The 21049-nt window shown below is 45.2% G+C and overlaps 1 protein-coding gene across 2 annotated transcripts; it reads right to left on the bottom strand.

Moving 5' to 3' along the window:
* Positions 1-7222: 7222 nt before the first annotated feature.
* On the bottom strand, positions 7223-20919 carry LOC132403281 (general transcription factor II-I repeat domain-containing protein 2-like). Of its 2 annotated transcripts, none has more exons than XM_059986718.1 (4): positions 16409-20919; positions 13453-16323; positions 10497-13367; positions 7223-7296 (listed from the first exon to the last, which is right to left on the bottom strand). In XM_059986718.1, exon 1 carries the CDS (start codon positions 18345-18347, stop codon positions 16413-16415), a length of 1935 nt encoding a protein of 644 aa, XP_059842701.1. In that variant the 5' UTR covers positions 18348-20919; the 3' UTR covers positions 7223-7296; positions 10497-13367; positions 13453-16323; positions 16409-16412. The 2 variants fall into 2 exon arrangements, with proteins under 2 accessions (XP_059842701.1, XP_059842700.1); XM_059986717.1 differs by lacking the exon at positions 7223-7296 and adding an exon at positions 10283-10411.
* Between the last annotated feature and the right edge of the window lie 130 nt (positions 20920-21049).

The following is a 21049-nucleotide window of genomic DNA, read 5'->3' as shown; positions in this document are numbered from 1 at the left end:
GAGGTTTATAAAATTATGAGGGGCATTGAGTAGACAGGGGGTATCTCTTTCTGAGTGTAGAAATGTTGAATACCAGAGGGCATGCATTGAAAGCGAGAGAAGGTAGATTCAAAGATGATGAAAGGGGTAAGTTTTTTACTCAGAGAGTCGTTGATGCCTGGAATTGGCTGATTGGTATAGTGGTTGAGGCAAATACATTAGAAGATATTAAGAGAAGTTTAGATAGACACGTGGATGTGAGGAGGATGGAGGGATATGGATATTGTGTAGTTAAGAGGGTTTAGTTTTTGATTTAGCTTTTAGCTGGTCAGCACAACATTGCGGGCCAAATGGCCTGTTCCCGTGCTTTACTGTTCTATGTTCTATTTGTTATCTGCACATCAAAACATTCAAGGCAATGTGTCATTTTGTGTCAATAACAAACACAATCCAAGAATGTGCTGGGACAGCCCGCAAGAGATGCTATGCTTCAGGTGCCAACATAGCATGCCCACAACTTCCTAACCCTAACCCGTATTTCTTTTGACTATTGAAGGAAACCGGGGCACCCTGAGGGAAGCCATGAAGTCACGGGGAGAAAACACGAACTCCTTGTGGACAGCGGTGGGAACTGAAGCCGGATTTTACAGCTAGCACTGTAAGGTGATGTGCTAACCACTAGGCTATCTCTATTAAATAGTTAAGTAGTACAAGAAAAACAGAAATAAAAAATAAAACAAAAATACCTTTTTGTGAGGTAGTGGTCATGAGTTGAATGTCTATTTAGAAATCGGATGGCAGAGAGGAAGAAACTGTTCCTGAATCGCTGAGTGTGTGCCTTCTGGCTCTGTACCTCCTTCTCAAGTTACAATGAGAAGAGGGCATGCCCTGGGTGGTGGGGGTCCTTAATGATGGAAGCTGCCTTTCTGCGACACTGCTCCTTGAAGATGTCATGGATAATACAGAGAAGAGGCTAGTACCCATGATGGAGCTGACTAATTTTATAAGTTACAATCTGCATGTGTTGGAAATCAAAGTAATACACACAAAATGCTGGAGGAACTCAACAGGCCAGGCAGCTTCTACTGAAAAGAGTAAACAGTCAATACTTTGGGCCAAGACCCTTCATCAGTTTCTGCAACTAACTTCAATCTTACGCAGTGGGCCCCCCCCCCCCCCCATATCAGATGGTGAAGCAGCCAGTCAGAATGCTCTCCACAGTACATTTGTAGAGGTTTTCAAATGTTTTTGTTGACAAACCAAATATCCTCAAACTCCTAATGAAATACAGCCATTATCTTGCCTTCCTTATCGTTGCATCCAAGTTAGTCCTCAGAGATATTGACACTCAGGAACTTAAAATTGCTCACTCTCTCCACTTCTGATCCCCGTAGGAAGATTGGTTCATGTTCCCTCGACTTACCCTTCCTGAAGTCCTCAAACAGCTTTTTGGTCTTGCTGATGTGCAAAGCTGTTACTTGCTGTGCCACCACTCAACCAACTAGTATATCTCAACTTTATACACCCTTTCGTCACCATCTGAAGTTCTGCCAACTTATAGATCATGTTTGAGCCATGCCTAGCCACACAGTCGTGGGTGTAGAGAGAGTAGCGCAGTGAGCTAAGCATACACTCCCGTGGTGCACCAGTGATGATTGTCAGTGAGGTGGAGATGTTATTTCCAATCCCCACAGATTGTGACCTTCCAGTTAGGAAGTTGAGGATGCATTTGCAGAGGCCTAGGTTATGTAGCTTTTCGATCAGTACTATCAGAATCATGGTGTTAAATGCTGAGCTGTGGTCAATAAACAGAGCCTGACATAGGTATTTGCCTTGTCCAGGTGATCCAAGCCTGCATGGAGAGCCATTGAGATCTCAGCTGCTGTAGACCTATTGTGGTGATAGGCAAATTGCAGTGGGTCCAGTTCTTTCCTGAGACAGGTGTTGAATCTAGACATGATCAACCTCTTAAAGCATTACATCACCGTAGATGTGAGTGCTAATGGATGATAATCGTTAAGGCAGCTCACAATGCCCTTCTTCGACACTGGTATAATTGTTTCCCTTTTGAAGCAGGTGGAAACTTCTGACCAGGCACTCCATTGGACCCAGCCTCCACACAAATATCCCTCACTCTTTTCAACGTCCCACAGGGATCTCTCAAAGTTTAAATGTTCCCAGTAAATTCATTAGCAAAGCACGTATATATCACCATATACTATACTCATTTTCTTGCGGGCATTCACAGAACAATTGGAACAGGATCAATGAAAAACTGCACATAAAGACAAACAACCAATGTCTAACAGAAAACAGTCTGTGCAAATACAAAAATAATAAATAAATAAATAGGTAAATAAGTTATACTAAGAACATGAGTCATTGAAAGTGAGTCTGTAGGTTATGGAATCAGTTCAGTGTTGGTGTGAGTGAAGTTATCCCTTCTGGTTCAAGAGCTTGATGGTTGAGGGGTAATAGCTGTTCCTGAATCTGGTGGTGTGAGTCTTGAGGCTCCTGTACCTCCTTCCCAATGGCAGCAGTGGGAAGAGAGCATGTTCTGGTTGGTGGGGGTCCCTAATGAGGGGTAATAGCTGTTCCTGAATCTGGTGGTGTGAGTCTTGAGGCTCCTGTACCTCCTTCCCAATGGCAGCAGTGGGAAGAGAGCATGTCCTGGTTGGTGGGGGTTCCTAATGACGGATGCTGCTTTCCTGCGACAGCACTCCCTGTGGATCTGCTCGATGGCATGGAGGGCTTTGGCTATGATGGACTGGGCTGAGTCCACTAATTTATGTGGGCTTTTCCATTCTTGGGCATTGGTTTTTCCAAACCAGGCTGTGATTGAACACAGCTCACTATTATACCTCTACAAGCACTCACACCACCTTTGTGTGACAGGTACTCATGCAACCAACAGACGTTACTAGTTCTCAGCATCCAGGATCCCACTTCATCTCAGATTTCTGGTGTTTGTAGAGATTTCTAGCAGTTGCAGAACTGCAGCTCCCATTCTGCTCCCTCTTTCTCCTTTTAGCTACATCTACCAGGGCACAACAGCTTGTCTCATAAGGCTTTGCTTATGTCAGCCATCACTACAACCACCATTTGTGTTATTAAGCCTTTATTGAACTTTTATATATATAACAATGAAAATATGTTATGATCAGTCAGCTCCTTTTTCTTTTTGCCACCCTGCCTTGTTCTCTGAAATGTGTTTGACTCTTAACTTTTTCAAATTCTGAAGCCATTGAGCAGCCACCTTAAACAGAACTGGCCCTTCGGCCCACAATATTGCCCATCACCCTTTAACCTACTCTAAGGTCAATCTAACCATCCCTCCCATATAGCCCTCCATTTTCCTTTCATTGATGTGCCTATCTAAGTTTCTTAAATGTCCCAAGTGTATCTGTCCCTACCACCACCCCTGGCAGAGCATTACACACATCCACTATTCCCTGTGTTAAAAAAATATCTGACATCCCCCATACGTTCCTCTAATTACCTTATATCAAGAAGAGAATATCTGCAGATGCTGAAACTCAAAGTAATACGCAGAAAATGCTGGAGGAACTCAGTAGGCCAGGCAAGCATCTTTGGAAGAGAGTCCTGATGAGGGGTCTCGGCCCAAAACATTGACTGTTTACTCTTTTCCACAGATTCTGCCTGACCTGCTTTTGTGTTTATCACCTTAAAATTATTATTAGCCATTTCCACCTTTGACAACGGGCAGTGGCTGTCCTCTCTCTCCATACCTGTTAACATCTCTTACACAATTCTATTAAGTCACCTCTCATCCTCCTTCTATTCAGAGTTCCCGAGCTCACTCAACCCACGCTTATAAAACATGTTCTCTAATCCAGGCAGCAACTTGGTCAACCTGCTCTGCAGCTTCCACAACTTTCCTATAATGACACAACACAATATTCCAGGAAGCGCACACAAAATACTGGAGGAACTCAGCAGGTCAGGCAGCATCAACTGCTTACTCTTTTCCACAGATGCTGCCTAACCAGCTGAGTTTCTTCAGTATTTTGTGCTTGGATTTCCAGCATCTATAGATTTCCCTGACAATACTCCCAAGTGTGGTCTAATCAATTTTATAGAGCTGCAACATTACCTCGTGGCTCTAGAACTCAATCCCCTGACTAACGAAGACCAACACACTGTACACTTTCTGAACCACCCTATCAACTTGCACTGCAACTTTGAGGGATCTAATGACATGAACAGCAAGATGCCTCCGTTCCTCCACTGACACTTGACTACTGCTACATTCCCTTCCACAACGCTTACAAAGCTCTCCTTTGCCCATCTTCTGGAAAATCAGATCACTCTTCAATCCTGCTTTTGCCGACGTACAGGCAGAAGCTGAAACAAGACACGGCCATAGTTAAAACCGTCCACTGTTGGTCCGACTGCTTCAATGATGTCAACTGGAATGTCTTCATTGATGAGGATGTCTCCGAGTTCACGGATGGAGCCACGAGCTTCATCCAGAAGTGCACCAACAACGTTGTCCCCCAGAAGTCAGCCAGGGTCTTCCTGAACCAGAAACCCTGTATCAATAGTTCCGTGCGAGCAACACTTACCGTGCGACATACAGCTTACATCGCCGGCAATCAGCAGGAGCTCAAGAAAAGCCGCAATGATCTGTGCAAAGCTATGAAGACTGTGAAGCAATGCAGGGGCAAGATTGAATCAAGGTTCACAAAGAATAGCACACATGACTTTGGTGAGGGTTGCATACCATCGCAGACTTCAAAGCCAAACATGGTGGTGCTGCCAACATCACAGCCCCTCTCCCAGATGAGCTCAATCTCTTTTACACTCGGTTTGATGTCGCTAACTCTGAGCCTCCAAGGAAAGCCACTGCTACAACTTGCAACCTGGCCATCTCTGAGGCTGAGGTACGCAGATGTTTGCAACGAGTGGACAGTCGTAAGGCTGCGGGACCAGACGGCATCCCAGGGCGAGTACTCAAGATGTGCACAGCACAACTGGCAGATGCATTATACATATTTTAAATCTCTCCCTCTCCCAGTGTAGAATGTTCTCCTGCTTCAAATTATCCACCATTGTCCCTGTACCAAAAAAGACCAAGGTAACATGCCTGAACAACTGGCCTCCTGTTGCATTCATCTCAATAATAAGCAAATGCTTTGAGAGGCTGGTCAAGGATTACATCTGCAGCTTGCTACCACCCAAACTGGACCCCCTACAATCCATCTATCGACACAACCAGTCGACAGATGATACAACAGCCACTGCTCTGCATACTGTCCTTACTCAACTGGAGAAGAAGGATGGATATGTGAGAATGCTGTTCTTGGACTACAGTTCAGCATTCAACACCATAATTCCCTCCAGGCTCGACAAGAAGCTCAGAGACCTCGGCCTTCACCCTGCCTTGTGCAGCTGGATCCTGGATTTCCTGTCAGATCACCAGCAGGTTGTAAAAGTGGGTTCCCTCACCTCCACCCCTCTGACTCTCAACACAGGAATCCCTCAGGGCTGTATACTAAGCCCTCTCCTTTACTCCCTGTATACCCATGACTGTGCCGCCACCCACAGCTCTAATCTGCCAATTTAAATTTGCTGACAACACTACATTGACTGGCCCTATCTCATACAATAATGAGGTGGCCTACAGGGAAGAAGTCATCTCTCTGACACAGTGGTGTCAAGAAAACAACCTCTCCCTCACTGTGGCAAGAGCAAAGGAGCTGGTCGTGAATTACAGGAGGAGTGGAGACGGGCTAACCCCTACTGACATCAATGGATCTGGGGTTGAGAGATGAACAGCTTTAAGTTCCTCGGCGTCCACATCACCGTGGACCTCGTGGTCTGTACACACCAGCTGTGTGGTGAAAAAGGCACAACCCTTTCACTCAGACTGTTGAGGAAGTTTGGTATGGGTCCCCAATCCTAAGAACTTTCTCCAGGGGCACAATTGAGAGCATCCTGACTGGCTGCATCACTGCCTGGTACGGGAACTATACATCCCTCAATCGCAGGATTCTGCAGAGAGTGGTGCGGACAGCCCAGCTCATCTATAGATGTGAACTTCCCACTATACAGAACATTTACAAGGTGTGTAAAAAGGGCCTGAAGGATCATTGGAGACCCAAGTCACCCCAACTACAATCTATTCCAGCTGCTACCATCTGGGAAACGGTACCGCAGCATAAAAGCCAGGACCAACAGGCTCCGGGACAGCTTCTTCCAACAGGCTATCAGACTGGTTAACTTACGTTATTTACTTACTTACTTACTTAACTTAATACTTTATTGTCACCAAACAATTGATAATAGAGCGTACAATCCTCACAGTGATATTTGTTTCTGCACTTTGCGCTCCCTGAAGTACAAATTGAAGTAAATATAATAAAAATTTAAATTATAAATCATAATTAGAAAATTTTGAGAGTATTTCTATGTTACATTGACTGTTCTATTTTTATAAATGACTTTGATTGCACATTGAGACAGAGACATAAGTAGATTTTTACTCCTCATTTATGTGAAGGATGTAAGAAATAAAGTCAATTCAATTCAATAAGAATGCTGCTATTAACCCTGTATTCTGTTTGAACTTCCAAAGTGAAACTTTCGTTTTCCAAGTTGAACTTCACCTTCTCAGCCCAGCTCTGCATCCCGTCAATGACCCACTATAACACACTATCCACAACTCCACCGATATTCATGTCATCTCAAAACATACTAACCTACTCTTCCATTTCTTCATCCAACTCATTTGTAAAAATCACAAAGAGCAGGCAACCTGGAACAGATCTCTGCAGAACAACTCTAGTCACCAACTTCCAGGCAGAACACGCTCCACCCTCTTGCCTTCTGTGGGCATGACAATTCTGAAAGTATGTAACCGAGTTTCCAAGGATCCCATGTCTTCTGCCTTTCTGAATGAGTATACCATGGGAATCTTGTCAAATACCTCATTAAAATCCATATTATCACCATCAATATGACTGCAACATTGATTGTATTTCACTCGATGAATGCCACTTGACCTGCTCAGCATTTCCAACATTTCCTCCTTGATTTTGGATGTGCAACTAAAATTGTTACAACCCTGTAATGGAACTAAGCAGCTGTAACCATGCATCATCATCGTTATGTGCGATGTCGTGGGTGATCAATCTTTTCAATGACCATGATTGTTCTTGGCAAATTTTTTCTACAGAAGTGGTTTGCCATTGCCATCTTCTGGGAAGCCACCACTGTGTCTCTTTAGTTTAACCGTCACACTAAAACAGCTTCTCTTTCATCTTCATACTGAATATCTGCTCCAGGTCTTTGGATCTGTATGCAAAACAAAACCTTTCACTGTGAAATAAGCAGTGCCTATAAAGAGTATTCACCCTACTTGGAAGTTTCATGTTTTATTGTTTTACAACGTTGAATCACAGTGGATTTAATTTGGCTTTTTTGACACTGTGCAACACAAAAAGTCTCTTCTGTCTCAAAGTGAAAACTACAGATCTCTACAAAATTATCTAAATTAATTAAAAATATAAAACACAAAATAATCAATTGCTTAAGTATTCACCATTAAAGTGACACACCAAATCATCACTGGTGCAGCCAATTGATTTTAGACATCACATAATTAGTTAAATGGAAATCACCTGTGTGCAGTCGGGGTGTTTCAGTTGATTGTAGTAAAACTACACCTCACTCTGGAAGGTCCAACTGCTGGGGAGTCAGTATCCTGGCAAAAACTACACCATGAAGACACAAGAACACTCCAAGCAACTCCACAAAAAGGTTATTGAAAAGCACAAGAAGATTTCCAAGTCACTGTATGATGCACCATCAATAACTCACACTGAGACTTAAGGCGAGATATTGGCTTTTATTGACTGGAAGAAGGAACCAGGAGTGAGTGTCTATCATACAATGTCTTGGAGACTGAGGCCGAGCGTCAGGCCGCAGATCTGCTTTATACAGGGGCCTGTGGGAGGAGCCACAGGAGCAGTCAGCAGGGGCGTGTCCCGACAGGCACATAGTTCACCACACTGTATGTCCCTTGGAGTACAGTAAAGTCAATCATCAAGGAAGGGGAAGAAAATGGCACAGCTGTAAATCTGCCTAGAGCATAATGTCCTCAAAAACTGAGTGACTATCCAAGAAGGGGAGTAGTGAGTGAGGCTACCAAGAGACCTGTGACAACTCTGGAGGAGTTACACAAGCTTCTGTGGCTGAGATTGGAGAGACTCTGCACACAGCTGTGGCCTGGGCGCTTCACCAGTCACGGCTTTATGGGAGAGTGGCAAAGAGAAAGCCACTATTGAAAGAAATCATATGATATCTTGGCTAGAGTTTGCCAGAAAGCATGTGAGAGACTCTGTAGTCAGCTGGAAGTAGGTTCTACGATCTGATGAAACCAAAATTTAGCTATTTGGCCATCAGACTAAATGCTACATTTGGCGTAAGTCAAACACCACCCACCATTTAAAACACACCATCTCTACCGTGAAGCATGGTGGTGGCTGCATCGTGCTGTGGGGATGCTTCACTGTAGCAGGCCCTGGAAAGCTTGTGAAGGTAGAGGGTGAAACAGATGCAGCAAAATCCTGGAGGAAAACCTGATGCAGTCTGCAAGAGAATTGTGATTTGGGAGATCTGTTTTCCAGCAAGACAATGACCACAAGCATAAAGCCAAAGCTAAAACAAAGTATACTGCAGATGCTGTGGTGAAATCAACACATACAAACAAGCTGGGTGAACTCAGCAGGTCGGGCAGCATTCGTCAAAATGAGCAGTCAATGTTTCGGGCCGAGACCCTTCGTCAGGACTCAGGAAAGGCTTAAAAACAACAAAATTAATGTTCTGGAGAGGCCAAGTCAGAGTCCAGACCTCAATCCAACTGAGAATTTGTGGTTGGGCTTGAAAAGGGCTGTTCACTCACGATCAGAATCAGGTTTATTATCACTGGCATGTGATGTGAAATTTGTTAACTGAGCTGCACTTCAAAGCAATACATAATCTAAAAAAATAATAACAATAAATAAGTAAATCTGATTCTGTATGCTTTATACAGTACATGTATATTGAATAGATTAAAAATCATGCAAAAAAACAGAAATACTGTATATTAAAAAAGTGAAGTAGTGTCCAAGGGTTCAACGTCCATTCACGAATTGGATGGCAGAGGGGAAGCAGCTGTTCCTGAATCGCTGAGTGTGTGCCTTCAGGCTTCTGTACCTCCTACCTGATGGTAAGTGAGAAAAGGGCATGCCCTGGGTGCTGGAGGTCCTTAATAATGGACACTGCCTTACTGAGACACCGCTCCCTGAAGATGTCTTGGGTACTTTGTAGGCCAGTACCCAAGATGGAGCTGACTAGATTTACAACCCTCCGCAGCTTCTGTTGGTCCTATGCAGTAGCTTAGGACCAGAATGAGATGCAGCCTGTCAGAATACTCTCCACAGTACATCTATATAAGTTCTTGAGTGTATTTGTTAACATACTAAATCTCTTCAAACTCCTAATAAGGTATAGCTGCTGTCTTGCTTTCTTTATAACTGCATCAATATCCCCATGCAATTTGAGTTTAAGCACTTTTGTAAAGAATGGGGGAAAAATTGGAGTGCCCAGAGAGACTGATCCAGACAGACTCAAGGTTGTAATTGCTGCCAAAGGTGAATCTGCTAAATACTGACTTGAAAGGGGTGAATAGTTATGCAATCAGTTATTTTTTATTTATATTTGTAATTAATTTAGATCACTTTGTAGAGATCTACTTTCACTTTTATACTAGTCTCTTTCTGTTGATTGGTGCCAAGAAAGCAAAATTAAATCCACTGTGATTCAATGTTGTAAAACAATAAAATATGAAAACTGACAAGAGGGATGAATAGTTTTCATAGGCACTGTACATATACACAGAATGTATATATTATACATGGAAGCACTATGCTATTACATCCTGGGGAGTCAGAGTTTAACTTCTGTACCGTCTCTTATGTCCTTTCCGTGACCGTGTGGATTTCCCCCCACAATGTAAAGATTTCGTCCTGTGCTTAGTCTAGGGCAGGGGTCAGCAACCTTTACCACTGAAAGAGCCACTTGGACCCGTTTCCCACAGAAAAGAAAACACTGGGAGCTGCAAAACCCGTTTGACATTTAAAATGAAATAACACTGCATACAACGTTTTTTTTGCCTTTATGCTATGTATAAACAAACTATAATGTGTTGCATTTATGAAATTGATGAACTCCTGCAGAGAAAACGAAATTACATTTCTGCATGCAACAAAAACATTTTGAACTCCGAAAAAAAGACGTTGGGTTGAAAGTTACTTTTAAGTAAAATACTCAATGTCTATTTGAGTCCTTCTTGTATTTATGAAAAACGCCGAACTTAAATTTTCCGCCAGCAGCAAACCAAAAATAACATCAGCCAGCTGTCAGCCTGCAAAATAAAAGGACTATTTCACTGAACAATGAAAAAATATGAATATACATAAAATAATAGGCAATTAAAATATTTATCATACTTGGTTAATGGGATTTCTGCTCCTGGACCTCAGCGCACAGTGTCTGCACATCAGGACTGTATGACGTCACCTTCATCTTTACACAGGATCGCAAGCTGTCATCTGTGAGGCGTGCGCGATGTTTGTTTTTAATAAAGTTCATGTTGGAGAACACCTGCTCACATACATATGTGGATCCAAAGATCGACAGGACTCCAAGCGCATACTTTTTCATGTTTACATAAATGTCGGGCATAGCATTCCATGTTTCGAACACAAGTTTGTCCGGTTTTGGAAGGTTTTCAATATCACTCCATTTGTGATTCTGAGCAAGAACGGCCTTCTGACGGGCAACATCTTCAAGGTCTGCTGTCAAGCGTCTAAACTTGGACACCCATATGTCTTTGTCGGCTATGTCGGCCAGTTCCATCTCAAGATCAGGTTGACTCACACCTGCCAATGCAGTCGTATTCAGTAGGGAAGGATCGATGCTTAAGGGAGTGACCGGGAAGGATAATGTGTTTTTTTCCTCTCTGAACTCACAGAAGCGTTTCCCAAACGATGTTTGCATTGCGATGATTGCAGAATGTAAATACTCCGAAATTATCATGTCATGACCTTGTTTGAACTCTCTCAAATTGGGGAAGTGAGACAAAGTGCCTTTCTGTAAATCTCTGGCAAGCACTGTCAACTTGCGCTCGAATGCCAAGACATCCTCCAACATGTGTAGGGCTGTGCGTCCTTTCCCCTGAAGAGCTGTGTTCAGCGTGTTCAGGTGCGCTGTCATGTCTACCATGAAGTGTAGCTTTTCCAGCCACTCTGGCTGTTCCAGCTCAGGAAAGGTGAGCCCTTTGCTGCCCAGGAAAGTTTTCACTTCTTCCAGACACGCGACAAAGCGTTTCAGCACCTCCCCTTTGGACAGCCACCGGACTTTGTTGTGCAGCAGGAGATCAGAATATGCGCTTTCCAGCTCGTCCAGTAACAAACGGAATTGACGGTGATTTAAACTTTTTGCCATTATTTTATTGACAATCTGAATGACAACATCCATTACTTCTGTGCATTCCGGAGGAAATGTTTGAGCGCACAGTGCCTCTTGGTGCAAGATGCAGTGAAAAGTCAGCAGCTTTCTGTCCAGCGACTTCTGCAGTAAAGCCACAAATCCCTTGCGCGTTCCCGTCATATTCGGTGCCCCATCAGTAGCTACTGACACCAGATGGGTGGTCTTTATTCCTTTGGCTCTTAAACAATTCAAGACAGCCTCACAGATGACTCAGGAAAGGCTTAAAAACAACAAAATTAATGTTCTGGAGAGGCCAAGTCAGAGTCCAGACCTCAATCCAACTGAGAATTTGTGGTTGGGCTTGAAAAGGGCTGTTCACTCACGATCAGAATCAGGTTTATTATCACTGGCATGTGATGTGAAATTTGTTAACTGAGCTGCACTTCAAAGCAATACATAATCTAAAAAAATAATAACAATAAATAAGTAAATCTGATTCTGTATGCTTTATACAGTACATGTATATTGAATAGATTAAAAATCATGCAAAAAAACAGAAATACTGTATATTAAAAAAGTGAAGTAGTGTCCAAGGGTTCAACGTCCATTCACGAATTGGATGGCAGAGGGGAAGCAGCTGTTCCTGAATCGCTGAGTGTGTGCCTTCAGGCTTCTGTACCTCCTACCTGATGGTAAGTGAGAAAAGGGCATGCCCTGGGTGCTGGAGGTCCTTAATAATGGACACTGCCTTACTGAGACACCGCTCCCTGAAGATGTCTTGGGTACTTTGTAGGCCAGTACCCAAGATGGAGCTGACTAGATTTACAACCCTCCGCAGCTTCTGTTGGTCCTATGCAGTAGCTTAGGACCAGAATGAGATGCAGCCTGTCAGAATACTCTCCACAGTACATCTATATAAGTTCTTGAGTGTATTTGTTAACATACTAAATCTCTTCAAACTCCTAATAAGGTATAGCTGCTGTCTTGCTTTCTTTATAACTGCATCAATATCCCCATGCAATTTGAGTTTAAGCACTTTTGTAAAGAATGGGGGAAAAATTGGAGTGCCCAGAGAGACTGATCCAGACAGACTCAAGGTTGTAATTGCTGCCAAAGGTGAATCTGCTAAATACTGACTTGAAAGGGGTGAATAGTTATGCAATCAGTTATTTTTTATTTATATTTGTAATTAATTTAGATCACTTTGTAGAGATCTACTTTCACTTTTATACTAGTCTCTTTCTGTTGATTGGTGCCAAGAAAGCAAAATTAAATCCACTGTGATTCAATGTTGTAAAACAATAAAATATGAAAACTGACAAGAGGGATGAATAGTTTTCATAGGCACTGTACATATACACAGAATGTATATATTATACATGGAAGCACTATGCTATTACATCCTGGGGAGTCAGAGTTTAACTTCTGTACCGTCTCTTATGTCCTTTCCGTGACCGTGTGGATTTCCCCCCACAATGTAAAGATTTCGTCCTGTGCTTAGTCTAGGGCAGGGGTCAGCAACCTTTACCACTGAAAGAGCCACTTGGACCCGTTTCCCACAGAAAAGAAAACACTGGGAGCTGCAAAACCCGTTTGACATTTAAAATGAAATAACACTGCATACAACGTTTTTTTTGCCTTTATGCTATGTATAAACAAACTATAATGTGTTGCATTTATGAAATTGATGAACTCCTGCAGAGAAAACGAAATTACATTTCTGCATGCAACAAAAACATTTTGAACTCCGAAAAAAAGACGTTGGGTTGAAAGTTACTTTTAAGTAAAATACTCAATGTCTATTTGAGTCCTTCTTGTATTTATGAAAAACGCCGAACTTAAATTTTCCGCCAGCAGCAAACCAAAAATAACATCAGCCAGCTGTCAGCCTGCAAAATAAAAGGACTATTTCACTGAACAATGAAAAAATATGAATATACATAAAATAATAGGCAATTAAAATATTTATCATACTTGGTTAATGGGATTTCTGCTCCTGGACCTCAGCGCACAGTGTCTGCACATCAGGACTGTATGACGTCACCTTCATCTTTACACAGGATCGCAAGCTGTCATCTGTGAGGCGTGCGCGATGTTTGTTTTTAATAAAGTTCATGTTGGAGAACACCTGCTCACATACATATGTGGATCCAAAGATCGACAGGACTCCAAGCGCATACTTTTTCATGTTTACATAAATGTCGGGCATAGCATTCCATGTTTCGAACACAAGTTTGTCCGGTTTTGGAAGGTTTTCAATATCACTCCATTTGTGATTCTGAGCAAGAACGGCCTTCTGACGGGCAACATCTTCAAGGTCTGCTGTCAAGCGTCTAAACTTGGACACCCATATGTCTTTGTCGGCTATGTCGGCCAGTTCCATCTCAAGATCAGGTTGACTCACACCTGCCAATGCAGTCGTATTCAGTAGGGAAGGATCGATGCTTAAGGGAGTGACCGGGAAGGATAATGTGTTTTTTTCCTCTCTGAACTCACAGAAGCGTTTCCCAAACGATGTTTGCATTGCGATGATTGCAGAATGTAAATACTCCGAAATTATCATGTCATGACCTTGTTTGAACTCTCTCAAATTGGGGAAGTGAGACAAAGTGCCTTTCTGTAAATCTCTGGCAAGCACTGTCAACTTGCGCTCGAATGCCAAGACATCCTCCAACATGTGTAGGGCTGTGCGTCCTTTCCCCTGAAGAGCTGTGTTCAGCGTGTTCAGGTGCGCTGTCATGTCTACCATGAAGTGTAGCTTTTCCAGCCACTCTGGCTGTTCCAGCTCAGGAAAGGTGAGCCCTTTGCTGCCCAGGAAAGTTTTCACTTCTTCCAGACACGCGACAAAGCGTTTCAGCACCTCCCCTTTGGACAGCCACCGGACTTTGTTGTGCAGCAGGAGATCAGAATATGCGCTTTCCAGCTCGTCCAGTAACAAACGGAATTGACGGTGATTTAAACTTTTTGCCATTATTTTATTGACAATCTGAATGACAACATCCATTACTTCTGTGCATTCCGGAGGAAATGTTTGAGCGCACAGTGCCTCTTGGTGCAAGATGCAGTGAAAAGTCAGCAGCTTTCTGTCCAGCGACTTCTGCAGTAAAGCCACAAATCCCTTGCGCGTTCCCGTCATATTCGGTGCCCCATCAGTAGCTACTGACACCAGATGGGTGGTCTTTATTCCTTTGGCTCTTAAACAATTCAAGACAGCCTCACAGATGACTCAGGAAAGGCTTAAAAACAACAAAATTAATGTTCTGGAGAGGCCAAGTCAGAGTCCAGACCTCAATCCAACTGAGAATTTGTGGTTGGGCTTGAAAAGGGCTGTTCACTCACGATCAGAATCAGGTTTATTATCACTGGCATGTGATGTGAAATTTGTTAACTGAGCTGCACTTCAAAGCAATACATAATCTAAAAAAATAATAACAATAAATAAGTAAATCTGATTCTGTATGCTTTATACAGTACATGTATATTGAATAGATTAAAAATCATGCAAAAAAACAGAAATACTGTATATTAAAAAAGTGAAGTAGTGTCCAAGGGTTCAACGTCCATTCACGAATTGGATGGCAGAGGGGAAGCAGCTGTTCCTGAATCGCTGAGTGTGTGCCTTCAGGCTTCTGTACCTCCTACCTGATGGTAAGTGAGAAAAGGGCATGCCCTGGGTGCTGGAGGTCCTTAATAATGGACACTGCCTTACTGAGACACCGCTCCCTGAAGATGTCTTGGGTACTTTGTAGGCCAGTACCCAAGATGGAGCTGACTAGATTTACAACCCTCCGCAGCTTCTGTTGGTCCTATGCAGTAGCTTAGGACCAGAATGAGATGCAGCCTGTCAGAATACTCTCCACAGTACATCTATATAAGTTCTTGAGTGTATTTGTTAACATACTAAATCTCTTCAAACTCCTAATAAGGTATAGCTGCTGTCTTGCTTTCTTTATAACTGCATCAATATCCCCATGCAATTTGAGTTTAAGCACTTTTGTAAAGAATGGGGGAAAAATTGGAGTGCCCAGAGAGACTGATCCAGACAGACTCAAGGTTGTAATTGCTGCCAAAGGTGAATCTGCTAAATACTGACTTGAAAGGGGTGAATAGTTATGCAATCAGTTATTTTTTATTTATATTTGTAATTAATTTAGATCACTTTGTAGAGATCTACTTTCACTTTTATACTAGTCTCTTTCTGTTGATTGGTGCCAAGAAAGCAAAATTAAATCCACTGTGATTCAATGTTGTAAAACAATAAAATATGAAAACTGACAAGAGGGATGAATAGTTTTCATAGGCACTGTACATATACACAGAATGTATATATTATACATGGAAGCACTATGCTATTACATCCTGGGGAGTCAGAGTTTAACTTCTGTACCGTCTCTTATGTCCTTTCCGTGACCGTGTGGATTTCCCCCCACAATGTAAAGATTTCGTCCTGTGCTTAGTCTAGGGCAGGGGTCAGCAACCTTTACCACTGAAAGAGCCACTTGGACCCGTTTCCCACAGAAAAGAAAACACTGGGAGCTGCAAAACCCGTTTGACATTTAAAATGAAATAACACTGCATACAACGTTTTTTTTGCCTTTATGCTATGTATAAACAAACTATAATGTGTTGCATTTATGAAATTGATGAACTCCTGCAGAGAAAACGAAATTACATTTCTGCATGCAACAAAAACATTTTGAACTCCGAAAAAAAGACGTTGGGTTGAAAGTTACTTTTAAGTAAAATACTCAATGTCTATTTGAGTCCTTCTTGTATTTATGAAAAACGCCGAACTTAAATTTTCCGCCAGCAGCAAACCAAAAATAACATCAGCCAGCTGTCAGCCTGCAAAATAAAAGGACTATTTCACTGAACAATGAAAAAATATGAATATACATAAAATAATAGGCAATTAAAATATTTATCATACTTGGTTAATGGGATTTCTGCTCCTGGACCTCAGCGCACAGTGTCTGCACATCAGGACTGTATGACGTCACCTTCATCTTTACACAGGATCGCAAGCTGTCATCTGTGAGGCGTGCGCGATGTTTGTTTTTAATAAAGTTCATGTTGGAGAACACCTGCTCACATACATATGTGGATCCAAAGATCGACAGGACTCCAAGCGCATACTTTTTCATGTTTACATAAATGTCGGGCATAGCATTCCATGTTTCGAACACAAGTTTGTCCGGTTTTGGAAGGTTTTCAATATCACTCCATTTGTGATTCTGAGCAAGAACGGCCTTCTGACGGGCAACATCTTCAAGGTCTGCTGTCAAGCGTCTAAACTTGGACACCCATATGTCTTTGTCGGCTATGTCGGCCAGTTCCATCTCAAGATCAGGTTGACTCACACCTGCCAATGCAGTCGTATTCAGTAGGGAAGGATCGATGCTTAAGGGAGTGACCGGGAAGGATAATGTGTTTTTTTCCTCTCTGAACTCACAGAAGCGTTTCCCAAACGATGTTTGCATTGCGATGATTGCAGAATGTAAATACTCCGAAATTATCATGTCATGACCTTGTTTGAACTCTCTCAAATTGGGGAAGTGAGACAAAGTGCCTTTCTGTAAATCTCTGGCAAGCACTGTCAACTTGCGCTCGAATGCCAAGACATCCTCCAACATGTGTAGGGCTGTGCGTCCTTTCCCCTGAAGAGCTGTGTTCAGCGTGTTCAGGTGCGCTGTCATGTCTACCATGAAGTGTAGCTTTTCCAGCCACTCTGGCTGTTCCAGCTCAGGAAAGGTGAGCCCTTTGCTGCCCAGGAAAGTTTTCACTTCTTCCAGACACGCGACAAAGCGTTTCAGCACCTCCCCTTTGGACAGCCACCGGACTTTGTTGTGCAGCAGGAGATCAGAATATGCGCTTTCCAGCTCGTCCAGTAACAAACGGAATTGACGGTGATTTAAACTTTTTGCCATTATTTTATTGACAATCTGAATGACAACATCCATTACTTCTGTGCATTCCGGAGGAAATGTTTGAGCGCACAGTGCCTCTTGGTGCAAGATGCAGTGAAAAGTCAGCAGCTTTCTGTCCAGCGACTTCTGCAGTAAAGCCACAAATCCCTTGTGCGTTCCCGTCATATTCGGTGCCCCATCAGTAGCTACTGACACCAGATGGGTGGTCTTTATTCCTTTGGCTCTTAAACAATTCAAGACAGCCTCACAGATGTCCTCCCCCCGTGTTTGGTCTTTTAGAGGTATCAACTCAATCAGTTCTTCCTGTGGCCCAGCAGAGTTTACATACCGGCAGAACAACGCTATTTGTTCAATATCACCTTTGTCTTTAGACTCGTCACAGGCAATCGAGTAGGCCACAGCTGAATTGATGTCTTTAATTTGCTGTCTTGTGATGTCTTCTGCCATTTTTATGGTTCTGTCTTTGACAGTCTTTGCAGAGAGGGGCATATCCCTGATTTTCTGCACAATTTCACTCTTGTTTTTAAAGTCCGTGAATAGATGTTCTGAAATCTTAATGAAAGATTCTTTTATATATTCACCATCTGTAAACTGCTTCCCGTGCCTGACTATTTCCTGAGCGGCAATATAACTGGCGTATGTCATTGATTTTCCAGACTTCATCCATTTCTGGAAATGATTTTTGCTCAGATCAACCTTCCGCATCAGTTCCGAAACGGCTTTTTTTCTCTCATCTCCATCCGGATATTTTTGAGCAAAGGCTGCGTGTTTATTCTGGAAATGCTTTGCGACATTTGACTTTTTGTTGTTTGCTAGTTTCTCATTGCATATTAAGCATACCGGTAAACCAGTCTCGTCAACAGTGAAAGCAAATGAATCTGTCCACGTATCATTAAACGTTCTGTTTTCTTCAGTCACTTTTCTTTTTTTAGAATTCTCCATAGTTGGCTTACCTTGGATCGAAAAATTAAAGAAATCGCGCACTGGCGGGTGTCAGGTATTGGCAGTGGTGACGTATATTAATAGCGATAAAAACACGTTGTAGCGGTGTGCTCACGCAGTCAGTAAACTGCAGTCGAATAACTTTATTCGAACTAAACAGCCTTGCTTTTAAGCCTTCCTCAACCCAGCCCCCATGGACGCAGATGCTGCAAAAGACGTGTACTCACAAACCCCCGTAGGCTATCTCCCTTAGCCGGAATGCTGGCTAATTGTGAGGAAATGTGTCGCCACACTTAGATTGTACAAGATCACCATAATCTTCAAATTTAGAATTAATTTCAAAAGCTAACAAACTAACATAAAATACATTTTAATTAAATACTGACCAATTATTTCCCAAAGCCACAGGGAGCCGCAGCACAGAGGTGAAAGAGCCACAAATGGCTCGGGAGCCGCAGGTTGCCGACCCTAGACTCTAGGGTTAAGCAAGTGGGTTCTTGGGCAGTGTGGCTCATTGGGTCTGTTCCGGGCTGTATCTTTAGATAAATAAATGACTTTCCATCCATCTATCAGACATCAAACTGCTTCAAATGTTCTCTATTACTTTAGTTTCTCGAGTGAATCTATGAGCAATTTCTCCAGACTTTTCTTCCTGAGTGAAGCAACTCTTCCGGATAAATCAATTGAAGTGTATTTTTAATCTTCGCTGTTCCCATTTACTACCATTTGTAATCGATTGAAGGAAACATACATATTTTTAAACGGCTTGATGCGGATTTACTTTGTAAGGGTGACAGAACTCTGCAGGCTTCGGGATGGGAGGCAATTCTCGGAATCCCGCGCTTTGTGAAAACTCACTTCCGGAAGCGGGGGTGGGGAACGGCAGCGGTCCCCGGACGTGACGCACGAATCTCGTCGCCGTGCCGAAACCGCCCACGTGACCGCTTTTTAAAAAAAATATAAAAACGCCTCTGACCCACTGCGGTTTATTTATTTTCTGAAAACGTCTGTAGAAAATCATTCCCTTTTTAAAAAAAAAATTCTCGCAGCGGGACGAGGGCAATTGGAGGAGTGAAGGGGGTAGGGTGTAACGCGAGCGAGCGCTCCCTTGCCTTCAGGGCGGCCCGGCCCGGCGAGACGACGGCTGGATCGGGCGCGGGCGCGGGCGGCGCGCTCGGGCGGCGGGTTGCCCTGGTAACCGGCTCTCCCCTCCCCCCGCGTGCGTGCTGGTCCCGGCGCGCCTGTCAATCAAGCGGCTGGGCCGAGCGCTTCCTCCTCTCTGTGTGTGTGGAGGGGGAAGCGGTCTCAGCGAGCTCGGCGGCGGCGGCGGCGCGCTCGGGCGGCGGGTTGCCCTGGTAACCGGCTCTCCCCTCCCCCCGCGTGCGTGCTGGTCCCGGCGCGCCTGTCAATCAAGCGGCTGGGCCGAGCGCTTCCTCCTCTCTGTGTGTGTGGAGGGGGAAGCGGTCTCAGCGAGCTCGGCGGCGGCGGCGGCGCGCTCGGGCGGCGGGTTGCCCTGGTAACCGGCTCTCCCCTCCCCCCGCGTGCGTGCTGGTCCCGGCGCGCCTGTCAATCAAGCGGCTGGGCCGAGCGCTTCCTCCTCTCTGTGTGTGTGGAGGGGGAAGCGGTCTCAGCGAGCTCGGCGGCGGCGGCGGCGCGCTCGGGCGGCGGGTTGCCCTGGTAACCGGCTCTCCCCTCCCCCCGCGTGCGTGCTGGTCCCGGCGCGCCTGTCAATCAAGCGGCTGGGCCGAGCGCTTCCTCCTCTCTGTGTGTGTGGAGGGGGAAGCGGTCTCAGCGAGCTCGGCGGCGGCGCGCTCGGGCGGCGGGTTGCCCTGGTAACCGGCTCTCCCCTCCCCCCGCGTGCGTGCTGGTCCCGGCGCGCCTGTCAATCAAGCTGCTGGGCCGAGCGCTTCCTCCTCTCTGTGTGTGTGGAGGGGGAAGCGGTCTCAGCGAGCTCGGCGGCGGCGGCGGCGCGCTCGGGCGGCGGGTTGCCCTGGTAACCGGCTCTCCCCTCCCCCCGCGTGCGTGCTGGTCCCGGCGCGCCTGTCAATCAAGCGGCTGGGCCGAGCGCTTCCTCCTCTCTGTGTGTGTGGAGGGGGAAGCGGTCTCAGCGAGCTCGGCGGCGGCGGCGGCGCGCTCGGGCGGCGGGTTGCCCTGGTAACCGGCTCTCCCCTCCCCCCGCGTGCGTGCTGGTCCCGGCGCGCCTGTCAATCAAGCGGCTGGGCCGAGCGCTTCCTCCTCTCTGTGTGTGTGGAGGGGGAAGCGGTCTCAGCGAGCTCGGCGGCGGCGGCGGCGCGCTCGGGCGGCGGGTTGCCCTGGTAACCGGCTCTCCCCTCCCCCCGCGTGCGTGCTGGTCCCGGCGCGCCTGTCAATCAAGCGGCTGGGCCGAGCGCTTCCTCCTCTCTGTGTGTGTGGAGGGGGAAGCGGTCTCAGCGAGCTCGGCGGCGGCGCGCTCGGGCGGCGGGTTGCCCTGGTAACCGGCTCTCCCCTCCCCCCGCGTGCGTGCTGGTCCCGGCGCGCCTGTCAATCAAGCTGCTGGGCCGAGCGCTTCCTCCTCTCTGTGTGTGTGGAGGGGGAAGCGGTCTCAGCGAGCTCGGCGGCGGCGGCGGCGCGCTCGGGCGGCGGGTTGCCCTGGTAACCGGCTCTCCCCTCCCCCGCGTGCGTGCTGGTCCCGGCGCGCCTGTCAATCAAGCGGCTGGGCCGAG

The sequence above is a fragment of the Hypanus sabinus genome, chromosome 12 (genome assembly GCF_030144855.1).
Source record: "Hypanus sabinus isolate sHypSab1 chromosome 12, sHypSab1.hap1, whole genome shotgun sequence".
Taxonomy (NCBI): domain Eukaryota; kingdom Metazoa; phylum Chordata; class Chondrichthyes; order Myliobatiformes; family Dasyatidae; genus Hypanus; species Hypanus sabinus.
This window is presented reverse-complemented; position numbering and strand designations above follow the sequence as displayed.

What these genes read in the sequence shown, in the direction of transcription:
- LOC132403281 (XM_059986718.1), bottom strand. Translation starts at nt 18,347, where the DNA reads ATGGAGAATTCTAAAAAAAGAAAAGTGACTGAAGAAAACAGAACGTTT.